At 43.8% G+C, this 23,702-nt stretch overlaps 1 protein-coding gene across 1 annotated transcript in view; it reads left to right on the top strand.

Annotated features, from left to right (window-relative positions):
- Positions 1-23,702, top strand: part of cfap46 (cilia and flagella associated protein 46) — a gene marked incomplete at both ends in the record, with an annotated part of 296,072 nt that overhangs the window by 212,107 nt on the left and 60,263 nt on the right. Inside the window, 5 exon segments of the mRNA XM_084321923.1 lie at positions 4,083-4,092; positions 5,500-5,678; positions 5,948-6,054; positions 7,738-7,808; positions 14,720-14,887. Of these exon segments, the coding sequence (XP_084178049.1) occupies positions 4,083-4,092; positions 5,500-5,678; positions 5,948-6,054; positions 7,738-7,808; positions 14,720-14,887 (535 nt within the window).

Here is a 23,702-nt window from a genome sequence, read left to right as displayed (position 1 = left end):
TGTCTGCAGTCCGCAGTATAGAGCACAAAGAGGAAGGGAGCCGAAACTGGGGGTCTCCAGTTTTTGTCCAGATGACATCCGATACTATGTCATCCAGCCTGACAAACTGAGGTTGAGGAACCAGATATTTCATGCAACAGATGATGGTTGAGTTGTGCAGTTTAAACTGAATCATTTTGTTTGCTAGGATATGTGGCTGGATTGTATTGAAGGCGCTAGAAAAATCAAATAACATTTCCCTAACAGCTGGCAGATGATTCAAGGTGGCTATAAATTTGGTGCAACATAAAAATGTGTGCATCATCGACTCCTACACTCTTCCTGTATGCAAATTGTAAGGGGTCTAAATAAGGTGCCACCTACTCCCTGGGGTGGCCCAGCACAACCCTTTCAAAACACTTCATGATGTGACATGTCAGAGCAGGGGTCGGGAACCTATGGCTCGCGAGCCATATATGGCTCTTCTGGTGACAGCATATGGCTCCCAGAAATGTTTGAGGTAAAACAATTTTTTTTTTTCTTTTTTTTTTTTTTTTAATACTTGTGATATTTCTTAATAATACTGTGTCATTTTAAAAGTAAACAGAAATTAGTTTTGAAGATACAGCCAATAGTATCTGTAGCTGAAGATATAGCAAGCAGAGCTGGCGAGGAACACAAGTGGACAGAAATTAAAAATCTTCAACCTGAAGACCAGCTGATTCTTAAAACTTGGAACGAGCTTCCTGTGACATACCACACAATGCAGCGTGAGTATTGCCGTATTGACCATGTTTGGCTCTACATATGCATGTGGCAGTCATTCTCGCATATGAGGAACATTAAGACCAACCTACGCTCACGTTTAACTGATGGAAGCCTCAACGCCTGCATGAAGCTCAACCTCACCACGTATGAACCAGATTACAAGGCCATCAGCAAAACCATGCAGCACCAGAAGTCGCATTAAAAGCAAGACATATTTAATTTATATACGTTAAAAATACTATATGGCTCTCAATGAAATATATTTAGAAATATTTGGCTTTTATGGGCTCTCCCAGTCAAAAAGGTTCCTGACCCCTGTGTCAGAGCAATAGGTCTCAGGTTAGTGAGGCTATTATGCACATTGTTCTTTTTAGGAATAGGGACAAGACATGATGTTAACCACATTACAGGAAGAGCAGATGAAGACAGAGATAGAGAGAAAAGAGAATGAAAAACATGGCACAACTGGTCAGCACAGACCTTGAGGGTGCATGGATAAATACCATCAGGCCCGGGGCCCTTGTTTACCTGTATGCGGTCAAACTCCTGACAAACCTCTTCAGTAGAAATAACAACAGGGGAACAACTGAGGACTTGAACCAAGCCAGGGCGGTGTTTGTGATGCCCGCCCCCTGCTGGAGGTGGTTGATGAGGATGGTGTGGTCGATCGTGTCGCACATTTCCCAAAGTCGGTGATGAGGAGTAGGTTGTTCAGTACCTTTACGAGGGCGGACTCAGTGCTGTGACCAGCTCGGAAGCCGGACTGGAATTTATCCAGAATGTTGTTTTGGTGGAGGTAGGGGAGCAGTTGACAGAGGACAGCTTTTTTCAGTAGTTTGGACAGGAATGGTAGTTTGGATATTAGTCTATAGTTGCTGAGGAGGGTGGGGTCTAAGCTGGGTTTTTTGAGGAGGGGCTGGACTACTGCATGTTTAAAGTGGGATGGAACCGTAGCAGTAGCCAGTGAGCTGTTGATGATCGAGAGGATGTGTGGACAGACTGTGTGGAACACCTCCTTGAGGAGGTGGGGGGGGGGGGGGGGGGCAGGGTCCAAGGGGGATGACGCAGGCTTCAGTGAGGAGGCCAGCTCGGAGAGGGAGGACATTGGGATGGGGTCGAAGTTGGGGAGATTTGATGTGCATCCCAGCATGGTGGCTAGGTCCTGAGTGGGGGGTGAAATATTTCTTCTGATATTATTCACTTTCTCACAGAAAAAGGACAGAAATTCCTCACATTTGGCAGGGATCCTGGATAGTGGTGGAAGAGGGCTAGACAACAGAGTTTATGGTCTGGAATAATGCTCTGGGGTTTTGTGAATCTTTGGCAATTTTGCTGGAGAAGTATTTAGCTCTCACTTTTCACCACTCTCTGGTCATCGTCGTCTAAAAGTACAGACCAGTCAGTACATTCAAAGCTCCCTTGTAATTTATCACAAGCGTCATCAGACCACACACACAGTTTTAGACTTAATAGGCTGTCTCTGGACAACAAGAGAATTGCTAGGCATCACAGATAACAGATTGTGATCAGATTGTCCAAGAGGGGGGAGCCGCTTCGTAACGTAGCTCTTCTTAACGTTTGTGTAGAACAAACCTACCGTTTATGTTTGGCTAATTAAGATGAAAGAGTGTTTTAAAGGTCACACATTATACTCCTTCTCAACAAGTTAATATAAGTATCTTGAGGTCAGCAAACCATGTCTTTGGTGTTCTTCTTGCTGAAAATGCCACTCGTATTATGCATTCTGGCAGCCTCTATACCCCTCTGTCTCAGTCATGTTCTCGACAGGCTGTTTCTTTGTCCGTAGCTTTAAATGCAAATGAGCTGCAGCTCACCAATGCCGTGCTAACGAAATCCATCAAACTTTCAAACTAGGCATTGCAGATCAAATATGAGGTAATACATATTTTAGATAACGGTTTGGTTGAAAACGAGGGATTGTACGAGCACGTTTCCACATTTTGTTTTCCACGTACACACATGAGTCAAGGACCGCACGTCGTTTATGGTCCTCGATTTACATATGACGGAGGAGAGGCACATGTTTTCTCACCTAGGCAGTCCAGACAAATCTGACTGGGTTGTCTTATTTCACTGTTTGTTTTAATAGGCTCATCAGAGACCAACATCTATGTGTATAAGCACTGGGAAATTAGTTTCTCACTAGATGTGACCTTTAACACATTGAACGCCATAAGCTTCCCCCATCCTTCACTGTCTAGTGCCAGGTTTTCATGACCATTTTCGCGATATTTCATGATCTTTGCGGAGCTATAGTCCAACATGTAAAAAAGCGCTTCCAAGATAATCCAGTATTTTTCCATAGATAAAACGCGTTATATGCAATAAGCCCAAACCGTTCTGGTTGATCCCCTGAAACCCCAAATACTCCCAAATCAAAAGGTATATACCATGTACACTTGTGCCTTCACAAAATTATCAAGGCGGCAGGGGGGGGGGGGGGGGGGGTAGTCTTACCCCGAAAATACGATTGTTACAAAACGTTTGGTTTATGTCCGGTAAAGGAAGATAATGTGATCATTACATAAACGTGTTTCATGTTCGGTAAAATAGACATGGGGGTCCTTACCTTAGCCAGAAGGTAATCCAAAAAGAATCATTTCAATTATCCCATCGGCGATCGCGATTACTAGTGCTGTCAGGCGATTAAAAGGATTTGTAATTAATTAATCTAATGAATCGCATTTTAATCGCATAACCATTTTAGGCCTGATATTCTATATTCTATAATCATATTTCAAGTTGCATGTGTCCGGATGGCAGAATTCAGTACTGTATCTACAAAACCTTATGTTTAATCATTTTCCCTTTATTCATTTGCTTAGATTTTTCAGGTCTGGTCAATTTTAGCATGGTGTTATTCACAGTCAAAGATAAAAAATAATAATAATAATTTGAATTGATATTCTCCTTTGGTTCATTACAATTTACTCAAGCCTAGTAACAGACACAGTATTTCTGACACTGGGAATACATGTCCCCTGAATCAGAGACCAAGAACATGCAAATGAACCATTTAAAAAAAAAATCTATAAATGTTTATTCTACGTTCTTATGAAAAAAATCTATTATTTTGTATTTTTTTTTTTTATTAATTTTGCGTTAATTTTCATAACGCGATAATTTGCGGTGTAATTAATTAATCTAATGAATGCGATAAACTGACAGCCCTAGTAATTACACGTGTTTACGGGACACTATAGGTTTTGAGGCGAGCTGATCTGCTAGCGATTGCTTTGGAAGAGCTCCTCCCACTCAGAGCGAGTCTCGATAGTCCGGTTCATTCATTGACTCTCCTGTTCCCTTTCTATCAGAGTTCAAAAGGTAGGCGATACTGCCACCTGGTGATATTCGATCGGCATTGCAATGCCAACATAGGCAAACGATCCAGGGACACATAGAATGACCTGGATGATGGTTTAGAACGGGGATCAGAGGATGGGCGGTTAGGTGGCGTAGCGGAGATTGCGTTCGTCACCAACCCCGGAGCTGTGAGCTGGATTCGCCTGTTCGAATCCAGCTCACAGCTCCGGGGTTGTCACCAGCTCGGCTAGCCGTTCACACTAATACAATTGGCTGTATTAGAGGGTGGGAGAAGCTGGCGGGGTGGGTCCAGGTCGTTGTAAACAGCGACTCCTACAGTTCGGTCGGGGCGCCTGCTAAGCGCGGATAGGACCTGAGTGGGATAGTGTGATCCTTCCACACGCTACGCCCTCTCAGGGAGGATCCGCGCTGCCAGGTGAAAAGAAGCGGTTGATTGGCTGGACGTGTGTCGGAGGAAGCACGTGATAGCCTCCACTTTCCCAGATGATCTGACTGTGTGGGGTAAGTGCGCAGCGACCAGGAAGGGGATTGGGAATTGGCATACGACTAACATTGGGATGGGAGAAAATCGGAGGAAAATGGAGGGGGAAAAAGGTTAAAAAAAAAAAAAAAACGGGGATCAGAGGAAAAAGATCAAAGGACCAAAACGCAGAGCAATCTCGGGTATGGCGCTCAACCGCTGGCGAGATAACCCGAGAAATGTCGGGTCTGGCGATGAATGAGTTAAAGAGACCTTTTGTTTTGTTTGTCTGTATGTGGGAGTCTTGGCTCCAGGGAAATATGGCATTCGTATTACATACATGTACATGGCTGCACATAGTCATTTCCCTCAGTATTCAAATAACAGGAAGACATTTGCATTCATTCATTCATATGTAGGGCGGACGGAGAGTTCAGACTTAACGAAGAGGAGGAGAGAGAATTACGAAGATGAAGTATATAGCAAGGCGAGGAGAGAGAAAGAGAGAGAGCGAGAGAGTGAGAGTGAGAGAGAGAGTATACTCATCACTGCCCTGTTTCAAAGGCCTCCTTAAGACCCACCTTTTCTCTCTGGCTTTCGACACCATGTAGCTTGTTGATTTTATGATCTTATTGTCTTACTGTGTTGTTGTTTTATCGTTCTGTTACTGTGTCCTTTGCTTTTAAATATATATATATATTTTTTTTTTAAGTACTCTGATTTATTTAAATTTGTATTGCTGCCTATGTTTACCTATTTTGTTTTCTTCTCTGTTTTGCTACTCTTGTTTTTTTTTTATCTATTTTTAGTGCTGCTTATAGTTTTTAATATGCTCCCTCTGTACAGCACTTTGTGCCCCTGTGGCTGTTAAAGCGCTTTATAAATAAAGTTGGATTGGATTGGATTGGATACTGTACATGATGTGTTTCTGAACTGCCTTGCTGCAGGTATGCTGACGTGCTCCAGGGTGGCCAATGTGTCCGTCAGCCCCAGGACTCTGCTGGGCCTTCGGGAGCAGGTGCGCACCTTTGGCCAGGAGACCAGACACTCCGTCCTTGAGGAGGCCCATCAGCACGGCAATGAGGGCGGGCTCCGAGCGCCCCCGGAGTGTCGAGCACCCCCCCCTGTAGGTCCTCTCTTTCTGCTTATTAAAATTGTGCTCTGTGCACGGCTCATAAATAAGCCCCATTCCCAGGAATAATCACCAGCTTATGACTCATCTCTGAAAACATGTGAGGAGATCTCAGTTTATAATTTGTCTGGGCTGTTTGTGTGCGTGTGTGCACGTGTGTGTGTGTGTGCGTGTGTGGGGTCAGTGGCCTCACACAGCAAGCGCGGATGTTTGACTTGTTTGCTCACCTTTGCTTTCCCTATTATCCCCACACACCTACACAGCAAGGGAACACAGGAGCACAGCTGGAATCTGACTTCGGAGACATTGTGCGAGATATGGAGCGCTATCTGCACCCAGTCCTCTCCAGCTTTGACTTCTCTTGCTTCAGGTGGGTTATCAAGGTTAGGAGACTTTCCGCATTTTGTCGAACACAAAGGATCAGGAGGATTTCATTCAGTCTTCTTGGAGGTTGTGATGAACTGTGAGTCACAGTCTGTGACGCGAAGAGCAATATTTGAGCTTTTGGAATTTTGCTGTTTCATATCAAAATAAGTAAAAAAATGTGCCATCATGATTGAATGTTTAATATTCTCTACAGAAATGGAGTGTGCATGAGTGTGTGCACGTACGCATGCATTTGCTGCTCACTTGCACATGTGTGCTTGTACGTGTGGGAGAAGGAGGGGTGGGGATAAGTATGTCTGTCCATTGGTCCATCTTGTCCTGGGTGAGCTGAGCTCCTTCTTTCTGTCTGTGCACGTCTCTTAAGCACGTATGCATGCAGCAGATTTAGACACTGGGCCGCGTGTAGCTTAATCCCAGCGGAAGAGTTGCAGAACGCTTCCGCATTCTTCGCCGCACGCCAGTACGGTAATGCGCATTTCCTTTTCCTTCGCCCAGGCGAATGAGATCCCCGCTTGGTTCGCCGCTTTGGTTCATATTAATCACATATTAACACGCTTTGGTTCATATTAATCACATATTAACACGCTTTGGTTCATACTAACGCGCCATATTAGCACACATATATACACGCGATGGACGCAGCAGGCGATCATATTAATCACATATTAACACGCTTTGGTTCATATTAATCACATATTAACGCTAACGCGCCATATTAGCACACATATATACACACGATGGACGCAGACGATCACTGCTACTGTTATTCAGCCGCGCCGAGGTACATGATTGATTGATATGTACTTTACATATTATCCAAACGAGGACAACGCAGCTGTCAACTGTACTTTACATATTATGGAATACATGTATATTATCGCGACGCGATTTACTCGCTGTCAACTGTACTTTACATATTATGGAATACATGTATATTATCGCGACGCGATTCACTCGCTGTCAACTGTACTTTACATATTATCCAAACGAGGACAACGCAGCTGTCAACTGTACTTTACATATTATGGAATACATGTATATTATCGCGACGCGATTCACTCGCAACGCCATAATGTTATTTCCCTGTACATTGTAACGATAACACAATGCAGCTGTCAACTTTACTTTGTAACATTGTTTTTACAGTACGTTACACACACAAATGCTACATTATGACAAATTTTACAAAGAAAGTATATTTAGATTCAAAGACTATTTTAATAGCTTTCTTTGAATACACGGTTTCTCTCCTGTGACGTACAAATGCATGTACCTCGGCGCGGCTGAATAACAGTAGCAGTGATCGCCTGCTGCGTCCATCGCGTGTATGTGATTAATATGATTAATATGAACCAAAGAATATGAACCAAAGCGTGATTAATATGAACCAAAGCGTGTTAATATGTGTCGAACCAAGCGGGGATCTCATAAGCATACTGGTGTGCGGCGAAGAATGCGGAAGCGTTCTGCGACTCTACCGCTGGGATTAAGCTACACGCCACTGGGCCAGGTATAGTGTCGGCCGGCGTGCCCCCCCCCCCCCCCCCCGTAGTCACCTCTAGTAGTTCCTCAGGCCTAGATCATTTTCTTTCATTTCCTGATGTCTTGTGTCGGGTCCCAGTCGTGGCCCTACTGATCCACCCCTGTCCTTATCTCCCTCACTCAGGCACCCGGCTCCAGAGTCCACCAAGCACAGAGAAAAGAAAGAGAAAGCGGGCTCCAATGAAGGTCCACCAGGTGCGTGCTCGCTCGCACAGGCTGATAGTGGCACGGGGGCACTGGGGGTTATCTATGGATCGGGAGACTGATGTTCAGCCTCTCGATTGTGCTCCTACCGGCTCACTGGCAGTGATGATCAGTGCCTCAGCGCTCTCCTCCTCCTCCAGCCAGCGCCGAGCAGCAGAGCAGAGCTTTTTCCACATCTGAATTCAGTTGTTGTGAAGAATGACTATATAGAGACGGAGCGCAATGAGTCGTACCACGCCCTCTGAAAACCACGCCCTCTGAAAACCACGCTCTTTGAAAACCACTCCCTCTGAAAATAATGCCCTCTGAAAACCACTCCCTCTGAAAACCACGCCCTCTGAAAACCACTCCCTCTGAAAACCACTCCCTCTGAAAACCACTCCCTCTGAAAACCACGCCCTTTGAAAACCACTCCCTCTGAAAATAATGTGCTCTGAAAACCACTCCCTCTGAAAATAATGCCCTCTGAAAACCACGCCCTCTGAAAACCACGCCCTCTGAAAACCACACCCTCTGAAAATGATGCGCTCTGAAAACCACTCCCTCTGAAAAGAATGTGCTCTGAAAACCACTCCCTCTGAAAACCACGCCCTCTGAAAACCACTCCCTCTGAAAACCACTCCCTCTGAAAACCACTCCCTCTGAAAACCACACCCTCTAAAAACCACTCCCTCTGAAAATAATGCCCTCTGAAAACCACTCCCTCTGAAAACCACTCCCTCTGAAAACCACTCCCTCTGAAAATAATGCCCTCTGAAAACCACTCCTCTGAAAACCACGCCCTCTGAAAACCACGCCCTCTGAAAACCACTCCCTCTGAAAACCACTCCCTCTGAAAACCACTCCTTCTGAAAACCACTCCCTCTGAAAAGAATGCGCTCTGAAAACCACTCCCTCTGAAAACCACGCCCTCTGAAAACCACGCCCTCTGAAAACCACTCCCTCTGAAAACCACTCCCTCTGAAAACCACTCCTTCTGAAAACCACTCCCTCTGAAAAGAATGCGCTCTGAAAACCACTCCCTCTGAAAACCACGCCCTCTGAAAACCACTCCCTCTGAAAACCACGCCCTCTGAAAATAATGCCCTCTGAAAACCACTCCCTCTGAAAACCACGCCCTCTGAAAACCTCTGAAAACCACGCCCTCTGAAAACCACGCCCTCTGAAAACCACACCCTCTGAAAATTATGCGCTCTGAAAACCACTCCCTCTGAAAACCACTCCCTCTGAAAAGAATGCGCTCTGAAAACCACACCCTCTGAAAATGATGCGCTCTGAAAACCACTCCCTCTGAAAACCACTCCCTCTGAAAAGAATGCGCTCTGAAAACCACTCCCTCTGAAAACCACACCCTCTGAAAACCACGCCCTCTGAAAATAATGCCCTCTGAAAACCACACCCTCTGGAAAAAAAAGTAGTGTTTATGGCAAAATAAAATTTTACAACAGGGCATGTTAGCAAGCTTATGTTAGCATGCTAGTTAAGTAAGAAATATGCAAACATAATACTGATTTATCTTTTAATGTCTACCATGACTTGCTGCACACATTAGACTATTGAGTGTCAGGGTCCTACGGTTTTACTATTCTTGCTCCTGATGCCTCCCATCTTATTGCCTATATCCACTTTTCTCTTCATAAAGGCTCAGTTTTCCCATTTGGAAGCTTCTGAAAAGTTCTGGGTACTTTACCCTGTTGGCAGTGCATCCCACCACACAGTATATTTGAGCAATTTTTCTGTCGTTGGCTAGCCGAACTAAATGACAAGGAGGTACTGTCACACAATACAAAGTCAATGGAGAGCGATGGAATGTTTTACCCTCTGTGTGGGTGGGACCTATTTGTGCTCTGTCTCTATAACTGTCACTTTGCCTCCATTTGATTGACAACCACTGGCAACCAATGCCAACGCGTTGTCCTCAGCACTGACAAGCGGTTGAGATTTGTGAGAGATGCACCTCGCCTACGCACAGGGGAGGCTCTGCAACCTATGAAAATGATGTGCTCTGAAAACCACTGCCTCTGAAAACCACTCCCTCTGAAAAGAATGCGCTCTGAAAACCACTCCCTCTGAAAACCACGCCCTCTGAAAACCACGCCCTCTGAAAACCACTCCCTCTGAAAACGACTCCCTCTGAAAACCACGCCCTCTGAAAACCACTCCCTCTGAAAACCACTCCCTCTGAAAACCACGCCCTCTGAAAACCACTCCCTCTGAAAATAATGCCCTCTGAAAACCACTCCCTCTGAAAACCACTCCCTCTGAAAACCACTCCCTCTGAAAACCACGCCCTCTGAAAACCACTCCCTCTGAAAACCACACCCTCTGAAAACCACGCCCTCTGAAAACCACGCCCTCTGAAAACCACACCCTCTGAAAATGATGCGCTCTGAAAACCACTCCCTCTGAAAACCACTCCCTCTAAAAAGAATGCGCTCTGAAAACCACGCCCTCTGAAAACCACGCCCTCTGAAAATAATGCCCTCTGAAAACCACTCCCTCTGAAAACCACGCCCACTGAAAACCACGCCCTCTGAAAACCACTCCCTCTGAAAACCACGCCCTCTGAAAATAATGCCCTCTGAAAACCACTCCCTCTGAAAACCACGCCCTCTGAAAACCACGCCCTCTGAAAACCACACCCTCTGAAAATGATGCGCTCTGAAAACCACTCCCTCTGAAAACCACTCCCTCTGAAAAGAATGCGCTCTGAAAACCACTCCCTCTGAAAACCACTCCCTCTGAAAACCACGCCCTCTGAAAATAATGCCCTCTGAAAACCACACCCTCTGGAAAAAAAAGTAGTGTTTATGGCAAAATAAAATTTTACAACAGGGCATGTTAGCAAGCTTATGTTAGCATGCTAGTTAACTAAGAAATATGCAAACATAATACTGATTTATCTTTTAATGTCTACCATGACTTGCTGCCATAGCTGTCAACATTACGATTTGCTAAAACGTGCACGTTTTAGCCCCGCCCCTTCTCCTGGCCCCGCCCCCTCAGCCCGCCCCCTCCCACCCGGCCCCGCCCCCCCCCAATGGAGCTGCCTCGTCGCTGCCATCTGCTGGTCAAAACCTGTATTATTTTATTTTCCTACTTTAAGTAAGTAAGTATTTATAAAGCACCTTTCATACATGTCATGTAGCTCAAAGTGCTGTACACAAACAGGCATATATAACGATAAAAGCAATAGTCACAGTGATCGCCTTAAGATCAATGTTTAAAGTATAAAGTGTAAATGCTATAAAAATACAGTAAATTACCTTTTATCAAAATATTAACCATTAAATAAAGGTTGTAATCTGTAAATGCATTTGATTTTACTGTAATTTGACAGTATTTGGAAACCATAGATGCCAGACATTTAGTTTTCTTGCAGCTTTTTTTCTTACAGTCTACAGTCAGTGAATCCTAAATCTCCACTAGGCAACCACTTATCAGTCCAACAAGGAACTAGTTGCTTGCTACATTAAATTAATCAGATACTTGGTTGAAAGTGAAATGCTGTGAACATCCCTGCATTAAGTGTAAGACAAATTCAGTATAAATTCAGTTTATGTAGTAGTAGCATTAACATGTTCATATTTATTGAAATCTTACAATTCATACATAAATGTTATGAATTGAAAATGGGGGAAGAAGTCCTTCTCTGGTCTGCATCCCCTTAACAATTGTGTATTGCACATCACTGTAGGCTACATATTAATACGACAACTCAAGAAGAATCAAGAGGTTTATTTGTCACATACAGGAAAATGCAGGTGGTCACGCCCGCATTGATTGTGCAAAATGCAAAAAATATAGCTAACAGGATATGCATGATAAAAAAAGACATGCCATGTTCATGAAAAACTGGATCCTATGTACACTACAATATACAATTGTAACTCTGTATCTAAACTATACAATACCTTCTTCCTTTTAAAGTGACATTTTGTCCACAATACAATAAAAATAGGTAACAAAAGATATGCATGATAAAAAAAGACATGCCATGTTCATGAAAAACTGGATCCTATGTACACTACAATATACAATTGTAACCCTGTATCTAAACTATACAATACCTTCTTCCTTTTAAAGTGACATTTTGTGCACAATACAATAAAAATAGGTAACAAAAGATATGCATGATAAAAAAAGACATGCCATGTTCATGAAAAACTGGATCCTATGTACACTACAATATACAATTGTAACTGTATCTAAACTATACAATACCTCCTTCCTTTAAAGTGACATTTTGTTTAAAGTGATCAGTACTGTACATACATCTGATGTATTGTATATTACTATTGCACTTTACTGTTACATTTGCACTCTGGTTGGATGCCAAATGTCTTCGTTGTACTGTATAATGACAATACATTTTAATCTAATCTAATTAGACTGATACTTCATGCGCGGGCGGCTCTTGCATCGGCCAGGGACCGGTTGTAGATATACGTTGCAGACTTCGCATTTTTCAACACCTTCTGAGAAGGAGTGTATTTGTCAGCTGGACCAGTGTGATTGATCTTGCATGACAGTAAAGCACAAACAGTACTGTTGTCCAATGCCAGTCTGTTTTCTGTGACAATCTTCTTCACCATACTGAATACCCTTTCAGAGCTGGCATTGCTGTGTGGAATGCATAACAGAGCCTTCATAAGTCTCGCCAGCTCACTGAACTTCAAGTCCTTGCCTAGAAGGCCCCAAAATCTGTCGATTCTGTCTTCTTGGGGGAGCTGCTCGGTCTGGTATATGGCGAGTTCCTGTGACAGCAGATTCAGATCGAAACTCAACTGAGGGAACAGGGCTCCTAGCCTTCTCACTGTAAAACAAAACCATACAATACATTATACAATACAGTCAAAGTATCTTGCTGTCTTCAACTGGAAATTATAATTCTATTCTAACTGGAAACTGTTGCTACATATGCTTGTAACGTCGTCATCACACTCCACAGCTATGGCACCTGTTGAGCAAAAGAGTCCATTGATTAGATTTGATTGTCCTTTATATTAGCAAACAGTATTATTTATAGATACTTTTCACAGCAGCCATTTAACAGAACGCAGGGTAAACCTAGGCTAGTAGTATATTGTCTATTCATTAGTAACGTTAGCTGCTAGCTAGTCTGTGGCTAGCAATGAAAGCCACAACATGGGGGAGGGGAGGGGACCCTGATGTAAACAAGACGAAAGTCTCTCTGGCCTGCATCCCCTTAACAATTGTGTGTTGAGCTGTACTGTATTGTACCCATTCTGCAATCTGTTAATACAATTATCTGTTAAATAAAGTTTTTCATTCATTATCTTACCTTTGATGAGTTGGGTGATTTTCGTTTTCCCAGCCGAGTACTTCTGAGCAATGTCATAACCTTTGGGAAACATATCTGATACGCTCCGGTTGAACACGTCGCAGAAAGTGAAGGAACTGTTCGTTTGTGCAATAATCATGGCCATTTTTACTTCAGCTTTGGTGACTAGATCAGCCTCTGTTGTATTTCTCGTCACGAACGTAGTCATAACACGGGCATTTGTCATACCTTCTATGCCTCGCTTGTGTTTCGCTGATTTGTCATGCTGACTGACGTCGTGTTTTCCTCCATGTGAGATATTGAAATCAGCTCGGCATACTTTACAAAAAGCATGGAGTGTTGAAATGTTGCTCTTCGTGAGGTACGGGAACGAGTCCTCCCACCTGGCGAGATATTTGCAGCCGCTCCTCTTGGCTTTCTTAGCTGGTGGAAGCGCACAATCCTCTCTCAAGTCCATCGTAGAATGTACTAATACATTTGCGCTAAATCCCTCCTTTATCCGGACGCTGTTGTTATTCTTCTTCATGTCGCAACCGTCTTCCGGTTTTTCCGGTCTGACTTCCTGTGATAACGGTCTAATCTACACTGCTGCCACCTGTCGTCACGGAGGAGAATTGCACCCATTTTGTTAAAAAAAAAAAAATAATAATAAGTACAAAATACGTACTGAGCCGTGAAGAGGCCGTGCAGAGGGTCGAAAAAACAGGAGAATCCCGGTAAAACCGTGAGAGTTGACAGCTATGCTTGCTGCACACATTAGACTATTGAGTGTCAGGGTCCTACGGTTTTACTATTCTTGCTCCTGATGCCTCCCATCTTATTGCCTATATCCACTTTTCTCTTCATAAAGGCTCAGTTTTCCCATTTGGAAGCTTCTGAAAAGTTCTGGGTTCTTTACCCTGTTGGCAGTGCATCCCACCACACAGTATATTTGAGCATTTTTTCTGTCGTTGGCTAGCCGAACTAAATGACAAGGAGGTACTGTCACACAATACAAAGTCAATGGAGAGCGATGGAATGTTTTATCCTCTGTGTGGGCGGGACCTATTTGTGCTCTGTCTCTATAACTGTCACTTTGCCTCCATTTGATTGACAACCACTGGCAACCAATGCCAACGCGTTGTCCTCAGCACTGACAAGCGGTTGAGATTTGTGAGAGATGCACCTCGCCTACGCACAGGGGAGGCTCTGCAACCTATGAAAACCCACAAATCCCTGTGTACCGTCCTCCACAGATGTTTCATGCAAGTGGTAAAGGCATGAATTAGAGGCGGCCGTCTGTAGGAGCAATCCCATTTTTGTGAATTGTGTGTGTGTGTGTGTGTGTGTGTGTGTGTGTGTGTGTGTGTGTGTGTGTGTGTGTGTGTGTGTGTGTGTGTGTGTGTGTGTGTGTGTGTGTGTGTGTGTGTGTGTGTGTGTGTGTGTGTGTGTGTGTGTGTGTGTGTGTGTGTGTGTGTGTGTGTGTGTAATGAACTGGCCACTGTGTATAATGAAATCTGTTTCTACAGCAAACACAGTTGTACGAGCAATGAACTGTGGAGCCTAGATTACAGAGCTGGAGTAATTGCACACTTTGTGTGTGTGTGCGTGTGTTCAGTGGGCCCCTTCGTGGAGCAGGGGGAGACTGTGGTGGTGCTGCTGGCAGACAGCATGCTGTTGGAGCTCCCACTGGAGGCCTTGTCTGTCCTGCAGGAGAGAGGGCTATGCTCCGTGTCCAGAGACTTCTCCCTGCAGTTCCTCTACAGTCGCATCGAGCCAGATAAAGGTACCACAGTCACGTCACATGTAATGTACACATACTAGGGCTGGCAAATTTGGCCAAAAATGACGTCAGATTGTTTGTTATAAAAAAATAAAATAAAAAACACATAAGTTCGAACATATTCAAATATTGATTATAATTTTAAATGTTCAATCACATGTCAGATTTTGGTCAGCTTTCAGATGGTTTTATTGTGTGTTATGTCCACAAGAAGGCAAACCAATACAACGAGAGACACTCTGAGCTACGTAACGGGAATTTAACAAATCATCAGACGTGACTTGCTAGGAGCACGATATAGAGCAGAAAATACCAGAATGATTCATGAACTGTGCATAAAACAGAAATGTAGACACCAATACATTTTTTAGTTACATATTTAAGCTCTTAATCCCTCTTGAAAGCATGTAAATAAAACAAAAACGGCAACAAGTTGTGATCTGACAGGCAGCTAACGTTAGCATGCTAGTTTAGCCAGTTAGCTTGATATCATTAAAGTTGCTGTAAGTGGTATTCTTTGTTAAAATAAGTGGTCTACATGTTAAAATAATATCTCTACATTCCAAAAGCCATCACTGATATAGAGTGTTCGGTCAGTAACATGGGTGTCCCAGTCCCTCCACATTTGCTGGTATCCCGTTGTAACATCACATAGTTATGGAACACAGCTAACACAGTTGCTGAATGCGGGCTGTGTACATTTGTCTGTGGACTGAGCATTTTGATACTTTCAAAGTATGTATACATGTATGGCACCTAGACCTGCTTTATAATTACAAAAAAAGAATGGAAATATCTCTTTCTACGATATGGAACAACTGCCATCACCAACACATCATCTCAGCTCAGCCCACTAATGCATTCTATTTCCTATCTATTCATTATTCTACATCTATGGGATGGAGCTACTCCGGTCACCTGGACAAACCCATTTGTGACCCTGCCCAGCGATTTGTGCCACATGTCTCCATTTTCAAATTCCAATATATACTCGTTCATTAGATCCGATGCATCAATTGCTGTTCCTGATGCAGATAATTTGTTGCGTGCAGCTGCCAAAGTTTGTGCATCCATCGTGATGATAATTAAATGAATGAAAATTGTAAACAAGCCCATGTGCTCATTGTATTTATGGCCGTCACTCGAAACTCGAGGCATGAGCCTTCATTCAAATGTAAATTTAACTCCTCCCCACCGCAAGAAGGAAATAGTCTCAGAACAGCATTACTTTAAACAAAGTAATGTTACCTTTATAGATACTATATCTGTTAGCTTTTATAGTAAACATGTGCTTAAACATTCAAACTGTGATAATATGAAAAAAAAACTCACGCGAAATACCGCAAGCCGAATACTGGTCGATAGCGCTGTGCGCGGTCACATTTGGGTGCATGTTTAGGAAATGTTTTACTTACATACCATGCATACGACTTTGTCTCCAGGTTTCATGATTTTGCCGTCTACTGTTACCAAAAGTGAAAACAAAAGACCTCAGACGTTACGTGGTCAGTAATTGAGAACCTCAGAAACATATAAATGTACAGTAAATGAGAATCCTGATCTGCTTGGCTGGTGGCCATGAGGTATTTTAGTCTAAAAGCCCATCGAGAGAGTTGCTGTTCTACATTAATTCAAATAATTAATTAATTATTTCATAACAGGCTCCTTGAGACAGGGGAAACGCTGATCTATATAGTCATAGAAGATGGGTGTGTCCAGGTGAGAGAGACAATTGGATTGGAGGAGGGGGTGTGAGTTAAGGCGCTCCCATAGTCGAGCAGACTGTACACAGAGCAGACCCCGCGGAGGTCCACTGGACTCTTTGAGCCTTCATAGTCGAGCGGACCTCCGCGGACCAATTTCCTACATGTCACGCGGCAGTTTACACAATTGTCCCCACGCTGTTCAACTTCTGTCATGTCGTCGTCATCCGATGTCAAAATAAAGAGTATGTTATCTCCGTTTCCAATATTTCGATAATAAAACGGGCAGTTTTACGCACTTGAATAACAGGTATATAGGCAGCGAGATGCAATGTACCGTATAGGCTTGAGGTGGACAGCGCGTGGTGCTGAAAAGACACGCATTGCATGAAATAAAAGCACCAGTTTTATTTCAAAATATTGGAAACGGAGATAACATTCTATGTTATCTCCGTTTCCAATATTTCGAAATAAAACTGGCAATTTTACACACTTCATTTAGAAAAGCCATTCAAACATCTCTCTTGGCACAGAGCGAGTGTTCAGAGTAAAATGCAGATCGGTGTCACATTAAATGCAGTTCGATGTCAACCAAAACGCCGAGCAGCGTTTTGTGTGACACCAAGTCAGCGCCGCGGATGTCCGCGCGTCAGAAAATAGGAGCTTCCCACCTGTGGATCTGCTGTCCGCTGAGATCAAAGCTCAAGAGTCCGCGCGGACCTCCACGGAGTCTGCTCTGTGTACAGTCTGCTGGACTATGGGAGCGCCTTTAGGAGGAGGAGGAGGGGGAAAAACATGGGTTGGGGGCTGGATAGGGTTGAAGGTGAGAGATGAAAGGTGAATGGATGGGGGAGGTTAATGGGAGGGTAATGGGTTGGAACATGACTGGGAGATTGTTTGAGGGGGGAGGGGATCATTATCCCACAATACCCAGAGCTGCGATAAAAAGTATCAAAAAGGTTCCACATCCAACTACATCACATTGTACTGTATCTCCTAGAAACAAAGTCTAGTAGCAACATGCGCATATGTTCCCTCGCGCACATAATAATAATAATACACTTTGTTTGTATAGCCTTTCATACAGAAACTGCAGCTCAAAGTGCTTCACAACAGAAGAAAGACAGGCATAAAATGAGCACATAAAGTGCAGACATATAAAATCAGTTTTTCACATTAGGATCTAACATCCCAACAGGCAACCTTGTTTATGGTTTGATTCAGTTTTAATATAAATAATAAAAATAAAGAGAAGATTAATTAATTATCTACTCTGTCCCAAAGTTTGTGATGTAAATATGGAATGTCCCAAGTTGCTGCTGTTTACAGAGTGTATTGTTGTCCAAAGGTGAATGATGGTGAATGAAGGGTTGTCAATTCCAAACGGTGAGACACGTCCTCATACATCATTCACCTTTGGACAACAATACACTCTGTAAATAGCAGCAACTTGGGACATTCCATATTTACATCACAAAGAGTCCAGACGTGGTTGAAGACACCGGCCTAGCGGCTATTGTTATGATAATGCGAGGTAGCGCCGGGAGGCAGGTAAACAGACAAGCCGAGTCGAGCGCAGCGCGTTCTTGAGTGCACGGGCATGCGCGCACAACCATGCATGTGCGTGCACGCGCTTCTGCTCAAATCTTTAATACTCAGTGAGCTTGCACACTGTGCTACCCCGTCCCATGAACAACGCATGCCTGCTGCTGGGTAACGTTGCCCATGCTCACCTCACCTCATTCAGTTTATATTGCTGGGTAACGTTGCCCAGGCTCACCTCACCTCATTCAGTTTATATTGCTGGGTAACGTTGCCCAGGCTCACCTCACCTCATTCAGTTTATATTGCTGGGTAACGTTGCCCAGGCTCACCTCACCTCATTCAGTTTATATTGCTGGGTAACGTTGCCCAGGCTCACCTCACCTCATTCAGTTTATATTGCTGGGTAACGTTGCCCCAGGCTCACCTCATCCCATTCAGTTTATATTGCTGGGTAACGTTGCCCAGGCTCACCTCATCCCATTCAGTTTATATTGCTGGGTAACGTTGCCCAGGCTCACCTCATCCCATTCAGTTTATATTGCTGGGTAACGTTGCCCAGGCTCACCTCACCTCATTCAGTTTATATTTTTTAGTAACGTTGCCCAGGCTCACCTCACCTCATTCAGTTTATATTGCTGGGTAACGTTGCCCAGGCTCACCTCATCCCATTCAGTTTAAGTGTAATGTAATGCAGGCCAAACACTGACAATGCTTTAATCAAAGATGTAATTTTAACTATTGGTTATTTTGAAGCTCAATATATATATATATTTTCTTTTTTTAAATGAATGTCTCTGCAGAATTAATAATAATTATAATTCATTTATTTTATATAGTGCTTTTCAATGACCCAAAGTCACTGACAATACAGGCAAAAAATAAAATAAACAAAGAAACATAGAACCACAGGGAAACAAGTTCAAGTTTCTTTATTATTTGTCACAATAAAATACAGATATTGTACGATGAAATGCTTGTTTCTGTATGAGCCCCAGAGTGTGCTTCATATAGTAAAAAAAAAGGTAAGTAAAAAAAGTAAGTAAGAGTAAGTAAAGAGGTATATTCAATATACATATACAATATACAATACAAAAATTAGTAACAGTGAGGTACAATGCATAAATGAGGTACAAAACGTATGGTAAGGTGCTAATTCAAATGAGGTATAAATTAGGTGCAAATCTCTTTAATAATAGATAAATATAAAGTGTGTTAAAGTGTCTAAAGTGAGTAAAGTGAGTAGTTAGGTGAGTGTTTGTTTAAAGTGAGTGTGTACATGTGGATGTGTGTGCAGGGAGTGTAGATGATGAGTTGTTACATGGTGTCATTGAGCATCCTGATGGCCTGGGGATAGAAGCTCCTTCTGAGTCTCTCTGTACTGGCCATGAGACTCTTTGGTTATTCTCTTAGCCTTGGCCCTGCAACACTTGTTATAAATGTCCTATATAGTGGGAGCATGAGTGGGAAGCCCACCTCCAATTGTGTGTTCGGCTGAACGGGCCACTCTCTCTTCTGACTCACTTTGAACTTCCTTAGGCGCCTGTTACGACCCTGGCTCAAAGGCACGCAACCTATGTGCAAACCAACACCAAAAACCGTGCTTAAACTCAAAATGCTACTCTAACAAGGAATTACTGGTATAAACTAAAGTACAAGGATTGGAAGAATGTGACAACTCTCCCTCTAACCACATACCTGCATGTGTGTCTGAAGGCCTGGTTTTAACCATGCCAGCAGGTAACCAATCAGCAGCAATTAGCTAATTAGTAGCCCTCACCTGCATGCCCAGTGACACAGGAATGATCAGGCTCATGGTACATAACACCTCCCCCACCAAACTGGTTGCCCAAGAGGCAACCACAACACATCAAACCCATAAACCAAAAAAACAACTGTGACCCATTAGTCGTCAGGGCCACTACCACAACAGCGATAACGGGCCGGCCCCTGTCGAACACGACCACCAACCGTGTTGTATGCTCCCTTTCAACAGGCCCCTCCACCGATACCGACCTGTCAAAAATAGACTGCAAACCAAAATCAATCTGAGAACTAATCTCACTGCGCTCAACAGAACAGAACACAGAAAAACAAAAACCATAGATCACCGATACCACCACCGCGCCCATATCCATCCCACCTGGCACTGGCAGTTCAGGATACTGCAAACCGTGAACCTCCAGAGTAGGATGTACCGCCTCAGGTACAGCCCCACCGTCCCTGGAACATGGCAGTACGTCAGTCACAAAAACGTCTGGAACACCATCTAAAATGGCGTCACCCAAAATAGCATTGTCCTGATCAAAATGGCTGCCACTCAACAGACCAGGTCGCGAAGGCGGCTCCTGCTCCACAGGACACAGGTAACTAGGTTGACCATCACACCTAGTGCATGGCAGAGAATCAGTGTGGACACGTGGATCAATGTCAGAATCATCAACTGACATACTGGGACCATCCCTGCCCACAAGTGAAACATTAGGGACAATAGAGCTACTGTGGGAAGGCTGGCAGCCTAAGTCAGGCCTAGTAGCCTCTTCAACTAGAACGGTGTCACATGAATCAACAGCACCTCTCATAGCATCCTTCCCACACTCATCCTCCAATTCGTTCGTGGCCTCAGCCACCATACAGGCTGGGAAGACCTTGAGACACTGCACTGCCATATCATCTCCTGCAGCTTAGTCTACAGGCTGTGTAAAAAGAACACACCTGATTTAGCATCATCATTGCATCCTGTATGATCAGGTGGGTTGGTCTTCTTTTTCAGAAATAGACATTCTGTTTATATTTAAGGCCATTGATGGAAAACTTCCACCATATATCACAATGATGCTTGATTGGAATTATGGACCTTATCTGACCCACGAGTTCAGTCTGAACTTGGTACGTCTGCCTTTTGTTGTGATGCACCAGCTTCCTGGAACGATCTTCAATCTCACACTAAAAATCAATACTCCACTATCCTATGGACAATTTAAAAACATGATCACAAACCTCCCTACCAACCTAAACATTTTCTTTCCACCTGTGTTTTTGTCTTATGCAAATGTATTTGTTCCCTTTTATATTTGTTTTTAACTTGTAATCTCTGCGACATTGCAAATAAAGGGTAAAACCTGTTTGTTGTTTCAATCAATCAAACGTCTACAGTAGCAACCCCCAAAAAAACACAAGTCACCCAAACATGGTCCTTTTATCTTAATCATGCCTGATGATTGCCAAATACGGCAATCCTTTTGATTCTCTCTTCCCACACACTCACTATGTTAACAAGTCCTGTTAAAATGTCACTGTGTTGTGTGTGTTACAAGTCTTGTTAAAGTTTTATGAATCATAGGGGGGGGGGGTCATCTTCTCTGACCCTGTAGAATTATGCACATCCTGATTTTGGAATGAAAAGGAAGAGGGAATGTACTGCATTTGATGTTGTAGACAGCTTTACCTTTCAAAAGGTTGAATAATTTGCATAACTTGGGTGGATCTTCAAAGGTTACAGTTGAATTAGTAGATGACTTGTGTGTGTGTGTATGTATGTGTGTGCATGTCTGTGCATATGCCAGACGTTTGCGTGTGCCACTGTCTTATAGAGACACAATAAGATGTGTCATATGTATCACGCATCTAGCGGAGAGTGCACTGGTCGGATGGATGAGGATGGCTGGAATTCAGAAGGGGGAAAGTTAAAATGTCTCGACACATAGGGCCTGAATTACCATAATTTTGACGTCTCTAGTTTACCAGTGTGTCAAGAAGATGTTGTGCTTTACGCCACTTTTAGAAAGGGCTATTTGTTATTCGACATGGTACAGTGCTTCGCATGAAACTGTTAGGGGACGACGGTGTTGTGGAGGACCCAATAGCAGAGAATAGGCAGGACGAGACGGGGTGTTGTAAAAAAAAATAGAGCTTTACTAAAAAAACAAGGCAATAAACAAGGATTCTCAAACGAGAGCACAGCAATGCTGGCAGAGAGAGCAATGGTACAAAAACATTAACTGAAACCTCAGCAGAGCTGGCAGGGACAGTGGGGGAGGTAGAGCAGTCGTCTGGCAATCTGGAGGTTCCCGGTTCGATTCCCGCTCCTCCCGGGCAGCGTGTCGATGGGGCCACTTATCGACTTCCTCTTGCAGTGGGATGTTCCGGTAACTAGCAGGTATTGACTTCTGAGAGAAGGTATTGGGTAGCTCTAGGAAGTTGTCGCTGTCCAAGCCACAGACTTCTAAACCAGACACAATCTGGCTGCTCACAACCTGCTCGCCTCCCATGGTCTTTAGCAGGATACATGTCTTACTGCGCTGCCATTAACCACTCTGTGCAGAAAGTGACGTTGCTGCCTGGGTCGGGGAACGCGTAGGTAGCCACCATCTTGTTGCCTTTCTTGGCTTCGATGTGGACCGGAACGATAGCCAAGATGCTTTCGACGTTGCCGGCCCCAGTAGCTCTGCAGGTCCTCGTTTCTGCATTGATGCCTCCACTGACCATAGAACTGGCTTCGCCCTCTTCTTCCCCGCCCCTGTGCTTCTACGGAAACTTGGCTGTGATGGCACGCCTATTTGATATGCTGTCAAGCTCCTGCATGTACTCCACGTCAGCCATAGCGTTGAGGCATCCAGTGAAAAAGGCCAAAGGAGTGGAGCGCCTCTCCGTGATCTGACTTGATAGTAGGCCAGTTCAGTGCCTTGTACGCCATTGAGATCTTGTATCCATTTCCAAAATGCCTTTTCAAGAGCCTTCTTGCCTCGTGATAGCCTCGCTCTGGTTCCATGTGAAGACAACTTCTTATCAGCTCTATTGGCTGTCCATCCGTGTACTGCTCCATGAAGTACAGCCGGTCTCTGTTACTATCTGTCTTGTCCTCCACTCCGTGTTCTTTTATTTCCGCTACGGCCTCGGGAGCAGGCCTAGCCTGCCCGTGAGCTGGTGCTACGATGGAAATTATGCAGCTGTAAAAATAAAAGTGGTCAAATAAACTTGGCGATCACATCACCGTTAAATTATCTCACAATAGTAGTAATAGTTGAATCCCTCAAAAAGGAATCCTATTTCATATTAAATGCTATAATCTATATTAAGTGAAAAAAGTAGTAGAACGCGCTCACCTCACTAGACTTGACACTGGGTGCTGTAACCTCTGATACCATACATAAAAAATAGGGAAACAAGTCCAGGCACACACTCCAGGTTTTTCAAATTTATTGGCAGCCTGAAATCTTGACGTTTCGGTGTGAACACACGTTCTTCAGAATGGCTTGAATGAAGCATGAAGGGTAAGTGACCAAGTTTATACAAGTCAAACAGGAAGTGACAACATAGGAAGTGACAACACATTCCAACAAGAGATCTACACAAGAGTACAAAATACCACTTACAAGCACAACTGTAACTCCTCTCAAGCACAGCAGACACAAGTGGTTTCCTTAACGGGTTTATTAAAGGCTTGGTCCTCCAATCCACCTCCAATCCTAATTATCGGCTCCAAAACTAAAAAAGAAACATTAATAAAGAACCTGGGGGGACTAACCCCTTGGATCAAATCTGAGGTCACTAGTCTTGGGGTTATCATAGAT

Source organism: Notolepis coatsorum (genome assembly GCF_963971535.1).
Source record: "Notolepis coatsorum genome assembly, chromosome: 9".
Taxonomy (NCBI): domain Eukaryota; kingdom Metazoa; phylum Chordata; class Actinopteri; order Aulopiformes; family Paralepididae; genus Notolepis; species Notolepis coatsorum.
Note: the sequence above shows the minus strand (reverse complement) of the source record. Positions and strands in the feature narration are given on the sequence as shown.